At 42.1% G+C, this 24,520-nt stretch overlaps 3 protein-coding genes across 11 annotated transcripts in view; all 3 read right to left on the minus strand.

The window, feature by feature from the left end:
- LOC118085691 (acetylserotonin O-methyltransferase) overlaps positions 1 to 9,404 on the minus strand; it is a 42,800-nt gene extending 33,396 nt beyond the window's left edge. The window contains exon 1 of the mRNA XM_088667624.1: positions 9,316 to 9,404. The gene's annotated coding sequence lies outside the window, so the exon portion shown is untranslated. The remainder of the gene's footprint in view (positions 1 to 9,315) is intronic.
- LOC148685882 (acetylserotonin O-methyltransferase-like) lies at positions 765 to 9,404 on the minus strand. Of its 9 annotated transcripts, none has more exons than XM_088667644.1 (9): positions 9,316 to 9,404; positions 8,282 to 8,457; positions 7,684 to 7,858; positions 6,522 to 6,651; positions 6,243 to 6,311; positions 3,487 to 3,605; positions 2,434 to 2,574; positions 1,391 to 1,513; positions 765 to 1,187 (listed from the first exon to the last, which is right to left on the minus strand). In XM_088667644.1, the coding sequence occupies exons 2-9, from the start codon at positions 8,351 to 8,353 to the stop codon at positions 979 to 981; spliced, it is 1,038 nt and encodes a 345-aa protein (XP_088523770.1). In that variant the 5' UTR covers positions 8,354 to 8,457; positions 9,316 to 9,404; the 3' UTR covers positions 765 to 978. The 9 variants fall into 9 exon arrangements, with proteins under 9 accessions (XP_088523770.1, XP_088523769.1, XP_088523771.1 ...); XM_088667643.1 differs by having other exon boundaries at positions 8,282 to 8,463; XM_088667645.1 differs by having other exon boundaries at positions 8,282 to 8,463; positions 9,160 to 9,404.
- A 5,055-nt stretch (positions 9,405 to 14,459) lies between these two features.
- LOC132591978 (acetylserotonin O-methyltransferase-like) lies at positions 14,460 to 24,380 on the minus strand. Its single transcript, XM_088667661.1, has 8 exons — positions 24,240 to 24,380; positions 23,653 to 23,827; positions 22,803 to 22,932; positions 22,524 to 22,592; positions 19,350 to 19,468; positions 16,144 to 16,284; positions 15,101 to 15,223; positions 14,460 to 14,879 (listed from the first exon to the last, which is right to left on the minus strand). Exons 1-8 carry the CDS (start codon positions 24,309 to 24,311, stop codon positions 14,671 to 14,673), a joined length of 1,038 nt encoding a protein of 345 aa, XP_088523787.1. The 5' UTR covers positions 24,312 to 24,380; the 3' UTR covers positions 14,460 to 14,670.
- Positions 24,381 to 24,520: the final 140 nt, after the last annotated feature.

A 24,520-nucleotide genomic window follows, 5' to 3' on the forward strand; every position in this document is an offset into this window, starting at 1 on the left:
TTACCAGGAGAGGTGTAAGAAGGGTGACCATGCTTAACTGAAAGGGCTAAATCGGGCCCAGCTTGGGTGTGCCAAGCCCAGCATACATTGCATAACAGAGAGATGTTAACATCAAGGAGGCCAAGGGGCTTTTCAGAGCAACAGGAGCAGGTGTGACCCAGAGTGACCCTTGGATGTGGAAAGAGGTGCTGGGTCAGCATTGGAAGGGGAATTGCATGCAGTGGGGTCAGAGGGTCATGGAATGCTAAAAACACAGATAGGAACCATTCAGATTTGTGCTACACGGATAAGGACACAGACCTGTTTTGGATAGCTATGATAGGCCATGAAAGAAACCGACTTGGTAGTGCTGAGTGAATTTACACCTGCAAATCATTGTCTTTAGTTAGACTCAAATGAATTGGAGTGAATGTCTTCAGTACTTGTGGATGTAGCAGTTTCACTCTGGCAGAGGCCTAGCGTGGGCAGACTGAGGGCAACAGCAGTGTGGGGCTGGCAGGGAATGAGGAAGAAGCAACAGTCTTGTACCCCTCCGATTGGACTGATTGGAAGGAGGCATTCCAATCCTGCTGCGTCCTCCTCATGTTGCCCTCCACGCCCCCTGGGCCAACCATCCCGGGCGCTATGAAAACATACATACATACATAACCTGAGGCAATATGGGATACAACCTCTTTCTTTTTCCTGGTTTGGCTCATGTGCTCCTGGGGTGGGGGTGGGGAAGCAAGCAGGGAAATGAAGGTAATAACTACTTACAACGGTGGTTAACATGTACGATAACAATTTTTATTATTATTTTAGCTTCTCAGTGTTCAACCAAAATGATAAGCAAGGGAGTGGAGGAGATATTTCCACATGGTGAGGATTTGCAACAACAATAAAAGTAAAGCGATTAAGTATGTTCAGTTATGGCTACAAAGAATCGGGCAGAAATATATCTGTTCAGTCACAACGCTCACAGAATGTTCTTGGCCATTGTTATTTTCTTCCTAAAATGGCGTCAAAGAGGCCTGTTTTCTTTTGCTGAATCTCCTTAAAGCCAGCGGCACTGAGGAGTGCATTGTGCTCTGTCAGGGTCCGTTCTTTTCCTTGAGTAAGAAGCAGCAAAAGCATACCGTATATATGAGCTTCCAATGGCCCTGTTCTGTCTTCATTGAGAACTATTTCCACTAATAGAACTCCACCACCTGTTTCAGAAAAGGACATGGAAGGGGTATCATTACATATTAAAAAGCAGTACGTATCCTGGGATCAGAAGCCCAAGAAATAAAGGAACGCAGCTGCGCCTGAGTGGCACACAGACATAAGGGGAAGGGGCCAGGGGGAAATCCAAGCGCCTTGGAATGAGAATCAGTTCCCACAGGAAACACCTTGGACACCATGCACCTACCAGGCTTGCAGGCTTTGTGCAGTCTAGTTAGCAGTTGCACACACTTCTCATCTGTAAAGCAGTGCAGGACCCTAGACAAAATATACAGGTCAGCTTCTGGAATTGGGTCTTTAAAAAAATCACCTGAAATAAAACGAGTAGAGTTTTGATTTTGTATTTCTTAGGGTAGAAAGTATTGATCTGATGTGCAGAGATCTTTCTTATTCTAATTAATTCAGGAGGGTTCTGGAAGCTTCTCTGTGTGAAAGAAACAGTCAGAAGGTTCATGGTGTTTGGGTTATTCCTTCAGAGAAGATGGGTACAGCTGGTTTAAACTGGCTCTCTTATCTTTTTCTGTCAATGTCATGGTGACTATAAAAGTATGGTCAGAAGGAGCCTGAGTTTCACTTTTACTTTCTATCTCTTTTCCTTCTGGTGTGGTGTTCTGTACATAGTATAATATAATGTTAAGGTTATACTTATTATAAGTTATTGTAAATTTAAGTTAAGTCTGCTGCAACTGGATTTCTTATGGACAGTGCCAATCCTGAATGTATTGGATTTGTGATGATTATGCTCATTTGCCTTCAGTAGCAGTAAAGCTCTGCTGGATTAAAGACAATTGCCTCTGGTCTATTTTTTTGGAAATCCTGCAACGTGTTAAAGTTTTTAATCTGAGGACTATATACTGGAATCTGCTCTGGATCAATACTGAGTAGAATTCCATGGTGAAATCATTATTATTCTTACAGAGACTGGAGGCAGAGCATAACCATCATGGCTCGTAGTCATTTATAGACTTATCTCCAGGAATTTACCTTTTCCCCTTTAGAAACCATCCAAATTGGTGGCCTTCACTGTCTCCTGTGGGAGTGAGTTCTATAGTTCAACAATGTATGTGCTCCCACCAGCCCCAGTCAGCATGGTCAAGGATGATGGGAGTTGTAGTCCAACCATAACTAAAGGGTCACCGATTCTCAATCCCTGCTTAGTGCATGGCTGTCTTCTATTCTATTGTTAGCGGGAAAATGATGGAACGTTTGTAGGATAAAAGAACATTTTACCTCCATGAAAAGTAATCCGGTGTTCCTCTGAGGAGACAAAATGCTTCTTTCCTGTTTCCACTACTTCAGGTAGGTCGAAAATGGTCACAGTAGAATTTGGATACAATGAAATACATTTACTTGCTAGGGCACCAGTACATCCTTAAGGGGAGAACCAAAGGGAAAAAATGAACACGTTGTGTATATCAAAGCTTTCACCCAAAATACCTGCGCAAATCTCTAAGATAGCACACCAGATAGGTGGCTGTCCAGTCATTTCATTCAGTGGTAATTATGTGCCACTTTTGCAGTTCTGAGGATGTGATAGTTCAGAGTTTAGGTCATGGGTTATTAGGGGGTGAGAAGACAATATTGTACTTGCACAACACAAAGCAAAACCTTGTGCTGCAATTCTATCCTGTTTAGCAGGAGCAATGAAAATACAGTCGAGAGGAATATGAGAGTTTGCCCGGCAGGAGTGGCCAGAACTAAGGCCAACACACTTCTTTTCAGTGGATCTAATTGAGACTTCTATCATTTGAACTGAAGTCATCTATTGCCCTTCTCCCCACCTACCCCACTGACTCCTCCGCTGAGTGCCTGAGGGCCCCGTTCCTGCCTCTTTCCATCTGGTCCAGGGTGGGGCCTGACAGTCCTCCTAAAGACTGCTGCTGCGGCTGCTGCTCAGCAAGAACTGGGGTATTTGGGGGGGAAAGTTTTGTTGGGAGTTTTTGCTGTTGTTACTGATATTAACTGATATTAACTTTTTGTATCTTTATTTTTTTGTGGAAATTGTTCAGTTTCGTTAAGTAATGTGTTTTTTTATTTCTATTACTACTTTGCTATATTTGTAATTTTGTGAATCTTTTCATATTGTAAGCCACCTTGAGCATTGTTTTAACTGTGGAAAGGTGGCATACAGATCAAATGATGATGATGATGATGATGATGATGATGACAGTCCTTACAGCTCAGGGGAAAATGGGATGGAGGGATGTTTCCTGTTCTACAACAGCAGCCTTATGATTTTGGACTGCCAACATAGGAAGACATGTGATAATTTATAGTACTTACCTCCCACATCACAAACGAGTGGGAAATGAGAGAGATCAAATGCATTCAACACAACTCCACTCCACGGACTCCACATCTCATGCATAAATTCCATGAATTCTCGCGAGCCGCTCTCTGTTCTAGTAATTCAAAATTGCATTGCCCCAGTTAACGCAAGGGATCTTTGAACAGAGGATGGTTCTAAACAGGAGCCATATTCCACATAATGCTGTTGTTTTTTAGTCGTGTGTGGATTTCCTTTTTTTTCCTTTGGCCGCATCCTTTTATTCCCATTGATACCAGTGGACAGATCATGATGGGATGTATCCATAATCCATACACAAATCTAAATACTACTACTACTACTACAACTACTAATTATATTAAGAATACATCATTTACTGTAGCTGTGCATCTCACCAGTATTTCAAAACAACAGGTTTCTTTTTATTTCCTTTGACAAAATTTCCCTTGTGATCACATCTGTGCCAGTGAATTGGACAAATAAGGCTTCTTCTAACTCTGCTGTGTGTGACATGACATTGTTAAGAACTCAGCTAAGGACTGTTTAGTATGCCCAAACTCTTCCATCTGAATTCCATCTGGATAAACATTGCATATCTACGTATGTTTACATCGGTGGCCGAATGTGTTCCTAAAAATATAACAATTCTACTGGCTGTGGTTTCTAATATATGACCACTTAGAGGAAGGGGGGGGAAAGCATCCCTCTTCAAACCCGCTCCTCTGCATGCTCAGTAGAGGCACTGATTTTAATAATGCTACACATGGAGGGGTCCAGGTGTATTAATTAGATGGGCAGCAGCCTATATCACTAGTCATCCTGAGGAATAATTAAGCATTGATTCAGGACCCCATACAAAAGGAAGGGTTGAAGTGGACTGACTTCTCATTTTTCAAGTAATATAAGTATATTATATTAAAAGGTAAAGGTAAAATGACCCCTGACCATTAGGTCCAGTCGTGACCGACTCTGGGGTTGCGCGCTCATCTCGCATTATTGGCCAAGGGAGCCGGCGTATAGCTTCCAGGTCATGTGGCCAGCATGACAAAGCCGCTTCTGGCAAACCAGAGCAGCACATGGAAACGCCGTTTACCTTCCCGCTGTAGCCGTTCCTATTTATCTACTTGCATTTTGACATGCTTTCGAACTGCTAGGTTGGCAGGAGCTGGGACCAAGCAGCAGGAGCTCACCCCGTTACAGGGATTCGAACCGCTGACCGTCTGATCAGCAAGCCCTAGGCTCAGTGGTTTAACCACAGCGCCACCAAATTACTAGCTGGACCGGCCACGCGTGATTCCCTGTGATTCCCCCCACCCTGTCCCGATACATGACGTATCCCGTTCCTTCCTCCCCCACCCCACCCCTGGCTCATCCCCACCCTATCCCGATCCATGACGTATCCCGACCCCTCCTCCCCCCAAACCCCACCCAGGCGAATCCCCACTTCCATTTGGCCTAGTTTGTAACGGAAAGCTGAGGTGCTATGGAGAGGGAAGGTTTTCTAGCTGCAGTACCAGTGCATCCGCCACTAGAGGGTGATGTTCTGTAACCTGGTTCTTTTCCCAGCATGTTCGACAGGGTCTCCTGGGTGACTTTTTAGGTCCTAAAAACAGGGTTTTACCTTGCACAGGTGTGGCATTTGTATACCCCATGTAGCTAGGAACACTCACATAATGGCATGTGACGTTGTGTCCAAATTTCATCGCTATCGCTCAAGAGGTTTTGGTGAAAGGTGGAAACCAACGGACATGGCCAGTTTACACGCACACACACACACACACACACACAATTATATTCATTTTATTTTATTTTATTATGCTATGCTATATTATATTATGTTAATTATATATCAATCTCATATTGCACTACTATTTATGATATGTTTGCAATTGCAATAAATAACTTTTAATTCTCTTTACACATTTTTCCTTAACTCCATTTTTTTAGTGACCGGTTTTTGCCCAAGGATAAGTTTGGCCATGGCAAACGCTGCCTATTGGCAGCTGAATTTCATGAGTAGCCCCTGTCCACATGTTTCAAACCTTCTTTCTCAACTATTTCTCCAACTATCACAATATTCCAACTCCAGTAATTGTTAAATAGGGCAGGGCCTCTAATGCCTGTACAGGGTTCCCCCATAATGAGCAAGTGGGGATATCTGTTGACATGTCTGAGCACACATTGGCCTCTGGATTGTGGAAAACTGCACTGAAGCAGTGAAAAAGCTCAGAAAAGGCTATTTGCTATGACTGGAAGCAGTTCTGCTTCAACATCGGAAAATACTGGAGGCAAACAAAGCAGGGTCCTCACAACAAGTCTGTTAGCGTGCCAACTTGATTAAAATATAGTGTGATCGCATGATAACTAATCACATGATGCAGTTCATACACATCATTTTAATGGGACTTAAAAAAAATCAACTTGGGGGGGGGACCTGCCCCCTCAAATATTTTATTGTGGGGGCTGAAGCTCCCACAGACCCCAGGAGTTGCCTCCTATGTAGTTTGTGAAATGCAAGACCTGATAGCAAGGAATCTAATTGTAGACATCATGCTTAAATGGGGGGGGGCAGGATTCCAAGTCTGGCATGCAGTAAGGGAGCTCCCAATATCATTAAAGATAACTATCAGAGAGGGGAGAAAGCAACACTGGCTAGAAAAGTTAGCAATAGGTTTCACACAAATTGCAAAGGGAAAATTTTGCCCATTCTTTAAAAAGAAGCAAGATATAGAAAAATACAATTTTTCTGTACCTGTAAAAAGCCTCATAGAAATTTTTTGTAGAAATGTCATTTATTCTATATGTCTGAGCCTCTCCTTCCCTGAAATAGAATATTTGTTTTAGTTTAATAAAGAATGAGCATCGTAACTACATAATTAAATTTCAGTCTCTTCAACAAAACAATTAAAGGAAGTTTACTGCACACACAATTACATTTGTTGTCAATGCTGTGCCTACCAATCACAGGTTTGTTTATTCGTAATGTCTGTGAGTTTTACCATTTTATTACCCTTTTTATCAATCTCCTCACCTCACAGAATCAGCTAGGTGTTGTGCTCTCATATAAGTAAATTCAGCACTGAACTTCAAAGAATAATACTGAGTCCTTGGGCTTCTTTTGCCAAGGTAGAGATTGGCAAAGTTGGTATTTCCGTAAAGCGCTTAAAATGAAGGGGACAAAAGATTAACGTTTTGACATCTCTGTGCAAGACCCCTTTCCCTCACCAGTTCTGCAAGGACAAAATGCTTAAAACAAACATAATGGAGCAAAAGTCACATTTCTACCGTTTCTCATATTATAAGACACGTCTTATATTTATTTTTTCCTCAAAAAAAACCACTATGGCTTATTTTCAAGGGATGTCTTATTTTTTTTCCTCCTCCTCCTGCCGCGGTCGGCATTGCTGCTGCGCCTATCACTATGTCTTATTTTCGGGGTATGGCTTATATTCCTTGAATGCTTAAAAATCCTGCTATGGCTTATTTTATGGGTATGTCTTAAAATATGAGAAACAGGGTATTATTCCACGTCATGCTGCCGTCAATGTAAAAAAGTGCAACACCGAGACTGCAACTCTCCAGCTTCTCTTCCAGAGAAAAGTATGGAAAGACTAGGCCTCCACCTGCTGGCAGTGGAACTTCAGGGTGCAAAGCTGCCACATGGTCGAAAATGCTAAAAGGAGCCACTAGGAGTGACCATTCTGAGATCTGGAGCGAACTATTAGAAATCTATGAACAGCAGGCAACTTCGTTTCATTGTAACATCTAAGTCAGGAGGACAGACTCTGAATGTCCTGAGCTGCACTGGTGCTTAGTGACCAGTACTAGCTGCCTATTTGCTACTGAGCTTTCTGACTGACATTTGTAAACAACTAGGTACCAGCACAACTAACAGACCATCTCTCCATCTCACCCTTTACAATCATGAAAGGAGACTATAATTTGCAAACCTATTGTGGGAAAAGCCCTTTCTGGGTATAGCACCTGCTCTCTGGAATGCTCCCCAAAGAGAGATATGGGAAGCTCCATGTGCTTCAAATGTCTCCCAAACCTCAGATGTTTCCCTAGGCTTATTTGGATGCTATTCTGTTCAGTTGCTGGCTTGATGGTTTAAAGTTATTTACCGAAATTGATTTTTTAATGGTATTTTGACTTTATAGTATTGGTTAAATTTCCATCAAAAGAAGAAATACTTTGGTTGTCCTTCCTCTCCACTTGCAGGAACTTGTAGCCAACACAGGCGTCCAGCAGTCTCTCCATCCCAAAGGGACTGGTACCCAGACGTTCGGCAATAGTCACTGAAGTCAATGGTTCCTTGGATTCCATCAGCAGATCAAATACACCAAGATCAGAGGCAGTGAACATAATCTGGATGCAAAAAGGGTGATGGAGTACAAAAGGAAAGAGTTCAAAATGGTCCATAGTTATTGACTTTTCAAAAAGGAACAAGATTCTTTTGAAACACAAAAAGATTATAATGCAGTTCAAGTCCATTTGAAGTGCAGAACTAAAAGTAGGACATAGGAGTTTTAAGCAAGTTAATTTCAAATTAATGCTGTATCCCACTTGTGCTATGGGTCTCATGCACAGACTCACAGTTCCTCTCATTTTCGTATCAAAACATTCAAGTGACAACACTAGAAGTTTCTGCCTTTGTTTGTGCTGGGTTGACCTCTATAACCCTAATATTTGCCTTGCCATTTAAAGGCATTTCTGATTCTACACAACCATTTACAAGCTGAAAGTTTCAATCTCCTTGCAAGTATTAAATTTTGCAGACAATACTTTTACCTTTGGAATTAGAAATGCATGCTGATTCAGAAATAACATTTTCAGAGCTTCAGCTTCTTCTGTCGCACTCATTGTTCTTTACTGTGTCTGTCAGAGACCTCACAGTCTTCCTCTAATGAGCAAGTTGTTTTTGGAAGAAAGAGCACTCTGCTTGTGGTACTTTTATTCAGAATTCACTGAAACTGAATTGAAAATAAATAAGTCTAGATAAATGACAATGAACTTTGCAAATGACTGAGGCCAGAGATGTTTGTGGGAAAGGCATAAGTGGAAACGCATTTCTTTCTCACAAGTGCAAGAGGAAGGAAGTACCTGGAAATTATTGACTTTGTCTATGTGAGGGAAAAGTGCTATAAAAACATGACAAGTGAGGTAAAGTCAATTGGTGTCTGGAAATGCACAATTAACAAGTTATTGGAGACAATCAGAAGAGAGAGCTGGTGGTTTAGGGAAAAATCTCTTGCTGAAATGAGGCCATTTGGAAATTCTTAAAATACAGAAACACATGAACAAAGAAGCGTCGCATGCAAGTCACATTGTAGGAGCCATTTTTGTGAATTTTTAGAGAAATTCAGGGAAATATGCAAGTAGTAATGCTGAACGAGGATAGGTAGAGCCTGAAGAAGAAAAGTTAAGGAGCACGAGAAAGGAATCAAGGGGAATCCAAGAGAAAGAAAATGAGGAATGAGGAGCTTCCCACAGAAGGGAAATGGAATCACAGAGTAACTAAGAATCAGAGAATCCAGAAACAGAAAGTTTGAGGGAGGGGTGAAGGGCAAGGGACCACATACCTGTGGAGACACAGCAAAAACAGAACAGCAGGATTGTTCTGCATGAAGCTCACCTTGAGCCATTCACCAACTCTCATCCAAACCTACCTCATTGTGAGAATGACCTTATTGTGAGAATAAAGTCGAAGTAGGGAGAACTAGGGATGTCACCTTGAACTCCTTGAAGGAAAGGTGGTGGGATCTAAATGTAGCAGGAGGCTGCAGCGTCCTTGACCAAGCTAGAGTAGCAGCAGAAAGACTAACCTTTATGTGCCTTGCTCCCAGGTAGCAGCTGTAATCGAATGAGGCACACTTCCCAAGTTGACAATGTTGTGATCTGCAGTCCTATGGCTGCTCAGAAAACAGTTGCATTGGATTAAATAGCATGTAGCCATCCCCACCCACCAAGTTACTTAATTGGGTTTAGTATTGCAGCCTTTATCAGGAGCTAATATTGGCTTTGCTGAATCAGTTGCTCAGAGGAGAAAGAAGAACAAAAAAACCAAGAGAGTCCGGCGGAGGCACTTCAAAGGACCAAACATTTGTTATTCTGGCACAAGACGAGCTGAAATAGAGTGTATTTTATCACATACATGGTGTGATTCTCAATTACAGGGGCGTGGGGAGGTGTGGACAAGCTGAACTAGAGTCTATTTCTTCATATACATGGTGTGATTCTCAATTACAGGGGCGTGGAGAGGGCAATGGAAGGGGAGTTGGATGCAGTGGGTCAGAAGGAAATGAAATGCCAGAAACGCAGATAGGAACTGCTTACATTCGAGCTACATTGAAGGCAGGATAACCCTTTAGGATAGCAATGATAGGCTTGGTAGTGCTGAGTGAATTTACATCTGCAAACCATTGTCTTTATTCAGACCCAAATAAATTGAAGCGACTGTCTTCAATACTCTGCGCCAAATGCTCATTTTCCACCTCAATGTCTGGCCTTAATTTAGCTTGGCTGGGAAGGATAAACAGCCAATGCCTGAGCCAAGGTCCCCCTACATCTCAAACTTAATAAAGTTGTGGCCAATTTTAATCCCATAGCACGTTGTCTTGAGTCATTATTCCGCTCGGGAGTCACTGTGGTTTGGGGGGGCTCCACCTGTCCACTCAAATTTTACCTCATTCTACCATAGTTTACCCCATTCTGTCATTTGAATATTGTGTCCCACATCTTGTGCCCATTTAATGATAACTGATTTAACATCTTCATCTTTCGTTTCCCATTCCAGCAGCAGATCATACCTTTTTTATATTAACTTAGTAACATTTTCTATTATTTCTCTCTGAAAAGTTGAAATGTCATATGGAATATGTCATTTAATTGAAAATATTGTAACCAACCTGTTACATTCCCTCTAACTTTGTTAAATTCTTTCAATTTTAATTGGCTTTCTGATTCAATTAAGAACTGTCTATATGTAGCCCATTTAGTGTCCATATTTAATTTCCCCCCTGATATTGCCTCTAATAGAGAAAGCCACCATGGTGGTTTTTGTTCTAATAATCCTTTATACTTTTCCCAAACTTTAAAAATCGCTTTCCTTATAATATGATTTCAAAAGCTTTGAGGTACTCTTGCCTTTTCATACCATAAGTACACATGCCAGCCAAATCTATTGTCAGGGCCTTCCAAATCTAATAAAATTTTAAAATTTTAAAATTTTATCCATTCCTGGATCCAGCAAAAACAGGAGGCTACGTAATATAATTTCAGATCTGGCAGGGAGAAACCTCCTCTATCTTTAATATCTGTTACTAATGAATACTTTATTCATGGCTTCTGCCCTGTCATACAAATTTTGAAATATCCTCATCTTTGAAGCATCCCATATTGCTTGTTACCAGGATTGCTTGGAATAAAAATGTTTTTACAGTACATTCATCTTAATAACTGATATTCATCCTAACAAAGACAAGTACATTTTATTCCAAATTTCCAAAAAGATTTTCTCAGTTCTGACAGCTCCCATGGAAATCTGCAGCTAACTGAGAAGGGAGGCCAGCTTGGCACTGTTACCGGGAGGGAGCTTGGGGTGTAAGAAGGGTGACCATGCTTAACTGAAAGGGCTAAATCGGGCCCAGCTTGGGTGTGCCAAGCCCAGCATGCATTACATAACAGAGGGATCTTAACATCAAGGAGGCCAAGGGGCTTTTCAGAGCAACAGGAGCAGGTGTGACCCAGAGTGACCCTTGGATGTGGAAAGAGGTGCTGGGTGGGCATTGGAAGGGGAATTGTATACAGTGGGGTCAGAGGGTCATGGAATGCTAAAAACACAGATAGGAACCATTCAGATTCGTGCTACACTGTAGTCCGGATAAGGACAGGGACCTATTTTGGATAGATTTGATAGGCCATGAAAGAAACCGACTTGGTAGTGCTGAGTGAATTTACACCTGCAAATCAATGTCTTTATTTTGACTCAAATGAATTGGAGTGAATGTCTTCAGTACTTGTGGATGTAGCAGTTTCACTCCGGGAGAGGCATAGCGTGGGCAGACTGAGGGGGGCCATTGCCTCAGACAGTTTTTCCAAGAGAGCACTTTGCTCCTCACTTGGTCCCTATCAGCCCCTCGTTGTTGTTGTTTAGTCGTTTAGTCGTGTCCGACTCTTCGTGACCAAATGGACCATAGCACGCCAGGCACTTCTGTCTTGCACTGCCTCCCGCAGTTTGGTCAAACTCATGTTCGTAGCTTCAAGAACACTGCCCAACCATCTCATCCTCTGTCGTCCCCTTCTCCTAGTGCCCTCAATCTTTCCCAACATCAGGGTCTTTTCCAAGGATTCTTCTCTTCTCATGAGGTGGCCAAAGTATTGGAGCCTCAGCTTCACGATCTGTCCTTCCAGTGAGCACTCAGGGCTGATTTCCTTAAGAATGGATAGGTTTGATCTTCTTGCAGTCCATGGGACTCTCAAGAGTCTCCTCCAGCACCACAATTCAAAAGCATCAATTCTTTGGCGATCAGCCTTCTTTATGGTCCAGCTCTCACTTCCATACATCACTACTGGGAAAACCATAGCTTTAACTATACGGACCTTTGTAGGCAAGGTGATGTCTCTTCTTTTCAATATGCTGTCTAGGTTTGTCATTGCTTTTCTCCCAAGAAGCAGGCGTTTTTTAATTTCATGACTGCTGTCACCATCTGCAGTGATCAAGGAGCCCAAGAAAGTAAAATCTCTCACTGCCTCCATTTCTTCCCCTTCTATTTGCCAGGAGGTGATGGGACCAGTGGCCATGATCTTGGTTTTTTTGATGTTGAGCTTCAGACCATATTTTGCGCTCTCCTCTTTCACCCTCATTAAAAGGTTCTTTAAATCCTCCTCACTTTCTGCCATCAAGGTTGTGTCATCTGCATATCTGAGGTTGTTGATATTTCTTCCAGCAATCTTAATTCCGGCTAGGGATTCATCTAGTCCAGCCTTTCGCATGATGAATTCTGCATATAAGTTAAATAAGCAGGGAGACAATATACAACCTTGTCGTACTCCTTTCCCAATTTCGAACCAATCAGTTGTTCCATATCCAGTTCCAACCGTAGCTTCTTGTCCCACATAGAGATTTCTCAGGAGACAGATGAGGTGATCAGGCACTCCCATTTCTTTAAGAACTTGCCATAGTTTGCTGTGGTCTACACAGTCAAAGGCTTTTGCATAGTCAATGAAGCAGAAGTAGATGTTTTTCTGGAACTCTCTAGCTTTCTCCATAATCCAGCGCATGTTTGCTATTTGGTCTCTGGTTCCTCTGCCCCTTCGAAATCCAGCTTGCACTTCTGGGAGTTCTCGGTCCACATACTGCCTAAGCCCATAGCTGCCAAGTTATCCCTTTTTTTAAGGGAAATTCCCTTATGCTGATTAGGCTTCCTCATGAGAAAAGGGAAAACTTGGCAGCTATGCCTAAGCCTGCCTTGTAGAATTTTAAGCATAACCTTGCTAGCGTGTGAAATGAGGGCAATTGTGCTGTAGTTGGAGCATTCTTTGGCACTGCCCTTCTTTGGGATTGGGCTGTAGACTGATCTCCAATCCTCTGGCCATTGCTGAGTTTTCCAAACTTGCTGGCATATTGGGTGTAGCATCTTAACAGCATCATCTTTTAAAATTTTAAATAGTTCAGCTGGAATATCATCACTTCCACTGGCCTTGTTATTAGCAGTGTTTTCTAAGTCCCATTTGACTTCACTCTCCAAGATGTCTGGCTCAAGGTCAGCAACCACACTACCTGGGGTGTACGAGACCCTTCATGGATCAATGCCTTGTCGTGGCGAAGGGGCTTGAATAACTCAGAGAAGCTATGAGCTATGCCATGCAGGGCCACCCAAGATGGACAGGTCATAGTGGAGAGTTTTGACTAAACGTGATCCACCTGGAGAAAGAACTGGAAAGCCACTCCAGTATCCCTGCCAAGAAAACTCCATGGACAAAGACAACAGGCATATAAAAGTTATGACGCTGGAAGATGAGCCCCTCAGGTCGGAAGGCGTCCAACATGCTACTGAGGAAGAGCGGAGGACAAGTACAAGTAGATTCAGAGCTGATGAAGCGGCTGGGCCAAAGCCGAAAGGTTGCTCAGTTGCGGATATGCCTGGAAGCAAAAGGAATGTCCGATGCTGTAAAGAAAAATATTGCATAGGAACCTGGAATGTAAGAACCATGGATAATGGTAAGCTGGATGTGGTCAAAAATGAGATGGCAAGAATAAATATTGACATCCTGGGCATCAGTGAACTAAAATGGAAGGGAATGGGCGAATTCAGTTCGGATGACTATCATATCTACTACTGTGGGCAAGAATCCCGTAGAAGAAATGGAGTGGCCCTCATAGTCAACAAAAGAGTGGCAAAAGCTGTAATGGGATGCAATCTCAAAAATGACAGAATGATCTCGATACGAATCCAAGGCAGACCTTTTAACATCACAGTAATCCAAGTTTATGCACCAACTACTGGTGCTGAAGAAAGTGAAATTGACCAATTCTATGAAGACTTACAACACCTTCTAGAAATGACACCAAAGAAGGATGTTCTTCTCATTACAGGGGATTGGAATGCTAAAGTAGGGAATCAAGAGATAAAAGGAACAACTGGCAAGTTTGGCCTTGGAGTTCAAAATGAAGCAGGGCAAAGGCTAATAGAGTTCTGTCAAGAGAACAAGCTGCTCATCACACTCTTTTCCAACAACACAAGAGACGACTCTACACATGGATATCACCAAATGGACAGCATCGAAATCAGATTGATTATATCAGCCCCTACATACATACATACATACATACATACATACATACATACATACATAACCTGAGGCAATATGGGATACAACCTCTTTCTTTTTCCTGGATTGGCTCATGTGCTCCTGGGGGGGGGGAAGCAAGCAGGGGAATGAAGGTAATAACTACTTACAATGGTGGTTAACATGTAACAATTTTTATTACTATTCTAGCTTCACTTAGTGTTCAACCATAATGATAAGCAAGGGGGTGGAGGAGATATTTCCACATGGTGAGGATTTGCAACAACAATAAAAGTAAAGCGATTAAGTATATTCAGTTATGGCTACAAAGAATCAGGCAGAAATATATCCATTCAGACACAACGTTCACAGAATGTTCTTGGTCAATGTTATTTTCTTCCTAAAATGGCGTCAAAGAGGCCTGTTTTCTTTTGCTGAATCTCCTTAAAGCCAGCGGCACTGAGGAGCACATTGTACTCTGACGGGGTCCGTTCTTTTCCTTGAGTAGCAAGCAGCATAACCAAACCATATATATGAGCTTCCAATGGCCCCGTTCTGTCTTCGTTGAGAACTATTTCCACTACTAGAACTCCACCACCTGTTTCAGAAAAGGACATGGAAGGGGTATCATTACATATTAAAAAGCAGTACGTATGTTACTTTTCCCAAGTATCCTGGGATCAGAAGCTCAAGAAATAAAGGAACGCAGCTGCGCCTGAGTGGCACACAGACATAAGGGGAAGGGGCCATGGGGAAATCCAAGCGCCTTGGAATGAGAATCAGTTCCCACAGGAAACACCTTGGACACCATGCACCTACCAGGCTTGCAGGCTTTGTGCAGTCTAGTTAGCAGTTGCACACACTTCTCATCTGTAAAGCAGTGCAGGGTCCTAGACAAAATATACAGGTCAGCTTCTGGAATGGGGTCTTTAAAAAAATCACCTGAAATAAAATGAGTAGAGTTATAATTTTGTATTTCTTAGGGTAGAAAGTATTGATCTGATGTGCAGAGATCTTTCCTATTCTAATTAATTCAGGAGGGTTCTGGAAGCTTCTCTGTGTGAACGAAAAAGTCAGAAGGTTCATGGTGTTTGGGTTATTCCTTCAGAGAAGATGAGTACAGCTGGTTTAAACTGGCTCTCTTATCTTTTTCTGTCAATGTCATGGTGACTATAAAAGTATGGTCAGAAGGAGCCTGAGTTTCACTTTTACTTTCTATCTCTTTTCCTTCTGGTGTGGTGTTCTGTATATAGTATAATATAATGTTAAGGTTATACTTATTATAAGTTATTGTAAATTTAAGTTAAGTCTGCTGCAACTGGATTTCTTATGGACAGTGCCAATGCTAAATGTATTGGATTTGTGATCATTTTGCTCATTTGCCTTCAGTAGCAGTAAAGCTCTGCTGGATTAAATACAATTGCCTCTGGTCTGTTTTTTTGGAAATCCTGCAACGTGTTAAATTTTTTAATCTGAGGACTATATACTGGAATCTGCTCTGGATCAATATTGAGTAGAATTCAATGGTGAAATAATTATTATTCTTACAGAGACTGGAGGCAGAGTATAACCATCACGGCTAGTAGCCACTGATAGATTTATCTCCAGGAATTTGCCTAATTCCCTTTAGAAACCATCCAAATTGGTGGCCTTCACTGCCTCCTGTGGGAGTGAGTTCTATAGTTCAACAATGTATGTGCTCCCACCAGCCCCAGTCAGCATGGTCAAGGATGATGGGAGTTGTAGTCCAACCATAACTAAAGGGTCACTGATTCTCAATTCCTGCTTAGTGCAAGGCTGTCTTCTATTCTATTGTTAGCGGGAAAATGATGGAACGTTTGTAGGATAAAAGAAAATTTTACCTCCATGAAAAGTAATCCGGTGTTCCTCTGAGGAGACAAAATGCTTCTTTCCTGTTTCCACTACTTCAGGTAGGTCGAAAATGGTCACAGTAGAATTTGGATATAATGAAATATATTCATTTGCTAGGGCACCAGTACATCCTTAAGGGGAGAACCAAAGGGGGGAAATTAACATGTTGCGCATATCAAAGCTTTCCCAAAAATTCCTGCGCACATCTCTAAGATAGCACACCAGGTAGGTGGCGGTCCAGTCACTTCATTCAGTGGTAAGTATTTTCCACTTTTGCAGTCCTGAGGATGGGATAGTTCAGAGTTTGGGTCATGGGTTATTAGGGAATAAGAGGACAATATTGTACTTGCACAACACAAAGCAAAACCTTGTGCTGCAATTCTATCCTGTTTAGCAGGAGCAATGAAAATACAGTCCAGAGAAATATGAGAGTTTGCCAGGCAGGCGTGGCCAACACTCTTCTTTTCAGTGGGCCTAATTGAGACTTTTGTCATTAGAACGGAAGTCATCTATTCCCCTTCTCCCCACCTACCCCACTGACTCCTCCGATGACTTCCTGCCTCTTTCCATCTGGCCCAGGGTGGGGCCTGATAGTCCTCCTAAGGACTGCTGCTGCGGCTGCTGCTAAGCAATCCCTGGGGCATTTGGGGGAAAAGTTTAGTTAGGAGTTTTTGCTGTTGTTACAGATATTAAAACCATCCCAAGGAAAAGGAAATGCAAGAAAGCAAAATGGCTGTCCAACGAGGCCTTACAAATAGCGGAGGAGAGGAGGCAAGCAAAATGCAAGGGAGATAGGGAAAGATACAGGAAACTGAATGCAGATTTCCAAAAAAACAGCAAGGAGAGACAAGAGGGTCTTCTTAAATGAGCAATGCAAAGAAATAGAGGAAAACAATAGAATGGGGAAAACCAGAGATCTGTTCAAGAAAATTGGAGACATGAAAGGAACATTTCGTACAAAGATTACCATAATCAAGGACAAAAGTGGTAAGGACCTAACAGAAGCAGAAGACATCAAGAAGAGGTGGCAAGAATACACAGAGGAATTATACCAGAAAGATATGGAGGTCTCGTACACCCCAAAATAAAAAAATTCCTTCAGTAGCACCTTAAAGACCAACTGAGTTTATATTTTGGTATGAGCTTTCGTGTGCATGCACACTTCTTCAGATATCTGAAGAAGAAGTATCTGAAGAAGTGTGCATGCACACGAAAGCTCATACCAAAATATAAACTCAGTTGGTCTTTAAGGTGCTACTGAAGGAATTTTTTTATTTTGCTTCGACTCAGACCAACACGGCTACCTACCTGTAACTCGTACACCCCAGATAGTGTGGTTGCTGACCTTGAGCCAGACATCTTGGAGAGTGAAGTCAAATGGGCCTTAGAAAGCACTGCTAATAACAAGGCCAGTGGAAGTGATGATATTCCAGCTGAACTATTTAAAATTTTAAAAGATGATGCTGTTAAGGTGCTACACCCAATATGCCAGCAAGTCTGGAAAACTCAGCAATGGCCAGAGGATTGGAGAAGATCAGTCTACATCCCAATTCCAAAGAAGGGCAGTGCCAAAGAATGCTCCAACTACCGCACAATTGCGCTCATTTCACACGCTAGCAAGGTTATGCTTAAAATTCTACAAGGCAGGCTTAAGCAGTATGTGGACCGAGAACTCCCAGAAGTGCAAGCTGGATTTCGAAAGGGCAGAGGAACCAGAGACCAAATAGCAAACATGCGCTGGATTATGGAGAAAGCTAGAGAGTTCCAGAAAAACGTCTACTTCTGCTTCATTGACTATGCAAAAGCCTTTGACTGTGTCGACCACAGCAAACTATGGCAAGTTCTTAAAGAAATGGGAGTGCCTGATCACCTCATCTGTCTCCTGAGAAATCTCTATGTGGGACAAGAAGCTACAGTCAGAACTGGATATGGAGCAACTGAGTGGTTCAAAATTGGGAAAGGAGTACGACAAGGTTGTATATTGTCTCCCTGCTTATTTAACTTATATGCAGAATTCATCATGCGGAAGGCTGGACTAGATGAATCCCAAGCCGGAATTAAGATTGCTGGAAGAAATATCAACAACCTCAGATATGCAGATGACACAACCTTGATGGCAGAAAGCGAGGAGGAATTAAAGAACCTTTTAATGAGGGTGAAAGAGGAGAGCGCAAAATATGGTCTGAAGCTCAACATCAAAAAAACCAAGATCATGGCCACTGGTCCCATCACCTCCTGGCAAATAGAAGGGGAAGAAATGGAGGCAGTGAGAGATTTCACCTTCTTGGGCTCCTTGATCACTGCAGATGGTGACAGCAGTCACGAAATTAAAAGACGCCTGCTTCTTGGGAGAAAAGCAATGACAAACCTAGACAGCATCTTAAAAAGCAGAGACATCACCTTGCCTACAAAGGTCCGTATAGTTAAAGCTATGGTTTTCCCAGTAGTGATGTATGGAAGTGAGAGCTGGACCATAAAGAAGGCTGATCGCCGAAGAATTGATGCTTTTGAATTATGGTGCTGGAGGAGACTCTTGAGAGTCCCGTGGACTGCAAGAAGATCAAACCTATCCATTCTTAAGGAAATCAGCCCTGAGTGCTCCCTGGAAGGACAGATCGTGAAGCTGAGGCTCCAATACTTTGGCCACCTCATGAGAAGAGAAGAATCCTTGGAAAAGACCCTGATGTTGGGAAAGATTGAGGGCACTAGGAGAAGGGGACGACAGAGGACGAGATGGTTGGAAAGTGTTCTCGAAGCTACGAACATGAATTTGACCAAACTGCGGGAGGCAGTGCAAGACAGGAGTGCCTGGCGTGCTATGGTCCATGGGGTCACGAAGAGTCGGACACGACTAAACGACTAAACAACAACAACAGATATTAACTGATAGTAACTTTTTGTATCTTTATTTTTATGTGGAAATAGATCAGTTTCGTTATGTAATGTGTTTTATTTATTTAAATGACTACTTTGCCATATTTATAATTTTGTGAATCTTTTCATATTGTAAGCCACCTTGAGCATTGTTTTAACTGTGGAAAGGTGGCATACAGATCAAATGATGATGATGATGATGATGACAGTGCTTACAGCTCAGGGGCAAATGGGATGGAGAGATGTTTACTGTGCTACAGCAGCAGCCTTATGATTTTGGAGTGCCAGCATGGGAAGACATGTGATAATTTATAGTACTTACCTCCCACATCACAAACGAGTGGGAAATGAGAGAGGTCAAATGCATTCAACACATCTCGACCACACAGACTCCAAATCTCATGCATAAATTCCATGAATTCTCGCAAGCCTCTTTCTGTTCTAGTAATTCAAAATTGCATTGGCAGTTAACTGAAGGGATCTTTGAACAGAGGATGGTTCTAAACAGGAGCCATATTCCACATAATGCTGTTGTTGTTTTTAGTTCTGTGTGGATTTCCTTTCCTTTCTTTGGCCTCATCCTTCTTTTTCCCATTGATACCAGTGGACAAATCATGGTGGGATGTATCCATAATCCATACACAAATTTAAATAATAATAATAATAATACATCATTTACTGTAGCTGTGCATCTCACCAGTATTTCAAAACCTCACGGGTTTTTTTTTATTACCTTTGACAAAATTCATTTCCCTTGTGATCATATCTGTGCCAGTGAATTGGACAAATAAGGCTTCCTCTAACTTTGCTGTGTGAGGCATGACATTGTTAAGAACTCAGCTAAGGACTGTTTAGTATGCCCAAACTCTTCCATCTGAATTCCATCTGGATAAACAATGCATATCTATTTACAGGTAGGTAGCTGTGTTGGTCTAACACAGTCAAAAAAAAATAAAAAAAATCCTTCCAGTAGCACCTTAGAGACCAACTCAGTTGGTCATAGGTATGAGCTTTCGTGTGCATGCACAAAGTATTTGAAGAAGTGTGCATGCACACGAAAGCTCATACCTATGACAAACTTAGTTGGTCTCTAAGGTGCTACTGGAAGGATTTTTTAATTTTGTTTTGATTGCATATCTATGTTTCCATCGGTGGCCGAATGTGTTATTAAAAATGTAACAATTCTACAGGCTGTGGTTTCTAATATATGACCATTTAGAGGGGGGGAGGAGAAAGCACCCCTCTTCAAACCCGCTCCTCTGCATGTCAGTGGAGGCACTGATTTTTATAATGCTACACATGGAGGGGTCTTGGTGTATTAATTGATGGGCAGAAGCCTATATCACTAGTCATCCTGAGGAATAATTAAGCATTGATTCAGGAGCCCATACAAAAGGAAGGGTTGAAGTGGACTGACTTCTCATTTTTCAAGTATTATTATATTATATTATATTATATTATATTATATTATATTATATTATATTATTATATTATATTATGAGGGACAGAAGCTATAGACAGCCCCCTCCCATCTTAAACACTAGCTCTTCGCCCAGCGCAAGTGGGAGCGGGGAGGGGGATGTTTCAAGTGGGGAATCAGGAAGTAGGAGCCAGGGCTCGGGCAAGGTAGCCGAGCCAAGCCGCCGCTTGGGAAAGGAAGGGGGAAGCAGGGAAACTGCGGGAAGAAGACCGATCCCAACGACCCCGGAATTGCGCAGGAAGTGACGTGGGCGGAGATTTAGTATCCCCAGGCTACTTTGCTGGAGGAAAACGCGGGAATCTCCATTCGGAGGTTCTGCACCCGACTGACAACATGTACATAGCACTGTTTCAGCACTGTAAATAGACTGCACTAAATAAAAGGATAAAAATGCAGAGCTGTGAGGAGTCATTACTCTAGAGTAGCCACCAGCGCCACTGTGACATATATTATATTATTAGCTGGCCCGGTCATGCATTGCTGTGGCTCTTCCCTGTGATTCCCCCCCCCACCCTGTCCCAATCCATGACATATCCCATCCCATCCCCCCCCCCGGTCATCCCTGTGAGCGGCCCCACCAGGTCCCGACCCATAAACTATCCCGTCCCCTTCTCCCCCCACCCCCAGTCATCCCTGTGATTCCCCCCACCCTGTCCTGATCCATGATGTTTCCCAACCCCTCCTCCCCCAACCCTCACCCAGCCGAGTCCCCACTTCCATTTGGTATAGTCTGTAAAGGCGACCTGAGGTGCTGTGGAGAGGGAAGGTTTTCTAGCTGCAATACCAGTGTATCCGCCGCTAGAGGGCGACGCTTTGTAACCTGGTTCTTATCCCAGCATATTCGACAGGGTCTCCTGGGTGACTTCTTAGGTCCTTAAAACAGGGCTTTACCTTGCACAGGTGTGACATTTGTATACCCCATGTAGCTAGGAACAATCGCATAGTGGCATGTGACGTTGTGTCCAAATTTCATCGCTATCGATCAAGAGGTTTTGAAGAAAGGTGGAAACCAAACGACATTGCTAGTTTACATTTTTATATGTATAAATATTATTATAATCATTTTATTTTATTATGCTATGCTATATTACATTATATTATATTATATTAATTATATATCAATCTCATATTGCACTACTATTTATAATATGTTTTCAATTGCAATAAATAATTTTGAATTCTCTTTACACGTTTGTCCTCAACTCCATTTTTTTTAGTGACCGGTTTTTGCCCAAGGATAAATTTGGCCATGGCAAAAGCTGCCTATTGGCAGCTGAATTTCACCAGTAGCCCCTGTCCACATGTTTCAAACCTTCTTTCTCAACTATATCACAATATTCCAACTCCAGGAACTGTTAAAAAGGGCAGGGCCTCTAATGCCTGTACAGGATTCCCCCATAGTGAGCAAGTGGTGATGTCTGTTGACATGTCTGAGCACACATTGGCCTCTGGATTGTGGGAAACTGCACTGCACTGAAGCAGTGAAAAGACTCAGAAATGGCTATTTGCTATGACTGGAAGCAGTTCTGCTTCAACATCGGAAAATACTGGAGGCAAACAAGGCAGCGTCTTCACGAGTCTGTTAGGGTGCCAACTTGATTAAAATATAGTGCGATCGCATGATAACTAATCACACGATGCTGTTCATACACATCATTTGAATGGGACTTCAAAAACATCAACTTTGGGGGGGGCTGCCCCCTCAAGTATTTTATTGTGGGGGCTGAAGCTCCCACAGCCCCCAGGAGTTGCCTCCTATGTACTTTGTGTAATGCAAGACCTCATAGCAAGGAATCTAATTTTAGACATCATGCTTAAATTGGGGGGGGGGACCAGGATTCCAAGTCTGGCATGCAGTAAGTGAGCTCCCAATATCATTAAAGATAACTATCAGAGAGGGGAGAAAGCAACACTGGGTAGAAAAGTTAGCAATAGGTTTCACACAGATTGCAAAGGGAAAGCTTTGCCCATTCTTTAAAAAGAAACAATATCTAGAACAATACAATTTTTCTGTACCTGTAAAAAGCCTCAAAGAAAATTTTTGTAGAACTGTCACTTAATCTATACGTCCGACCCTCTCCTTCCCTGAAATAGAATATTTGTTTTAGTTTAAGAAAAAATGAGCATCATAACTACAGAATTAAATTTCAGTCTCTTCAACAAAACAATTAAAGAAAGTTTACTACACACACAATTACATTTGTTGTCAAAGCTGTGCCCACCAATCACAGGTTTGTTTATTTGTAACGTCTGTGAGTTTTACCATTTTATTACCCTTTTTATCAATCTCCTCACCTCACAGCATCAGTCAGGTGTTGTGCTCTCGTATAGTTAAATTCAGCATGGTTCTTCAAGGAATAATACTGAGTCTTTGGGCTTCTTTTGCCAAGGTAGAGATTGGCAAGGTTGGTATTTCCATAAAGCGCTTAAAATGAAGGGGAGGAAAGATTAACTTTTTCACACCTCTGTGCAAAACCCCTTTCCCTCCCCAGTTCTGCAGGGACAAAATGCAGGGCAAAAGTCACATTTCTAGGATTCCACGTCATGCTGCCCTCATTGTAAAAAAGTGCAACACCGAGACTGCAACTCTCCAGCTTCCTTCCAGAGAAAAGTATGGAAAGACTAGGCCTCCACCTGCTGGCAGTGGAACATTCTGAGATCTGGAGCGAACTATTAGAAATCTATGAACAGCAGGCAACTTCGTTTCATTGTAACATCTAAGTCAGGAGGACAGACTCTGAATGTCCTGAGCTGCACTGGTGCTTAGTGACCTGTACTAGCTGCCTATTTGCTACTGAGCTTTCTGACTGACAATTGTCCACAACTAGGTACCAGTACATCTAACAGACCATCTCTCCATCTCACCCTTTACAATCATGAAAGGAGAGTGTCATCTGCAAACTTATTGGGGAAAAAGTCCTTTCCAGTTATAGCAACTGCTCTCTGGAATGCTCCCCAAAGAGAGATATGAGAAGCTCCATGTGCTTCAAATGTCTCCTAAAACCTCAGATGTTTTCCTAGGCTTATTTGGATGCTATTCTGTTCTGTAGCTGGCTTGATGGTTTAAAGTTATTTGCTGAAATTGATTTTTAATGATATTTTGACATTAGAGTGTTGGTTAAATTTCCAAATAAAGAAGAAATACTTTGGTTGTCCTTCCTCTCCACTTGCAGGAACTTTAAGCCAACACAGGCATCCAGCAGTCTCTCCATCCCAAAGGGACTGGTACCCAGACGTTCGGCAATAGACATTGAAGTCAATGGTTCCTTGGATTCCATCAGCAGATCAAATACACCAAGATCAGAGGCAGTGAACATAATCTGGATCCAAAAAGGGGTGAGGGAGTACAAAAGGAAAGAGTTCAAAATGGTCTTTAGTTATTGACTTTTCAAAAAGGAACAAGATGCTTTTGAAACACAAAAAGATTATAATGCAGTTCAAGTCCATTTGAAGTGCAGAAATAAAAGCAGGACATAGGTATGTTAAGTAAAATAAGTTCAAATCGTTGCTGTATCCCACTTGTGCTGTGGGTCTCATGCATAGACTCATTTTCTTATTAAAGCATTCAAGTGACAACACCAGAAGTTTCTGCCTTTGTTTGTGCTGGGTTGACCCCTGTAACCCTAATATTTTCTTTGCCATTTAAAGACATTTCTGATTATTCACAACCATTTACAAGTTGAAAGTTTCAAACTCCTTGCAAGTATTAAATTTTTCAGACAATACTTTTACCTTTGGAATTAGATATGCATGTTGATACAGAAATAACATTTTCAGAGCTTCAGCTTCTTCTGTCGCATTCATGGTTCTTTACTGCGTCTGTCAGAGACCTCACAGTCTTCCTCTGATGAGCAAGTTGTTGTTGGAAGAAAGAGCACTCTGCTTGTGGTACTTTTATTCAGAATTCACTGAAACTGAATTGACAATAAGTCTAGATAAATGACAATGAACTTTGCAAATGACCGAGGCCAGAGATGTTTGTAGAAAAGACAAGTGGAAAACGATTTCTTTCT

This window comes from Zootoca vivipara, chromosome 4 (assembly GCF_965207765.1).
Source record: "Zootoca vivipara chromosome 4, rZooViv2.hap1.1, whole genome shotgun sequence".
Lineage (NCBI taxonomy): Eukaryota > Metazoa > Chordata > Lepidosauria > Squamata > Lacertidae > Zootoca > Zootoca vivipara.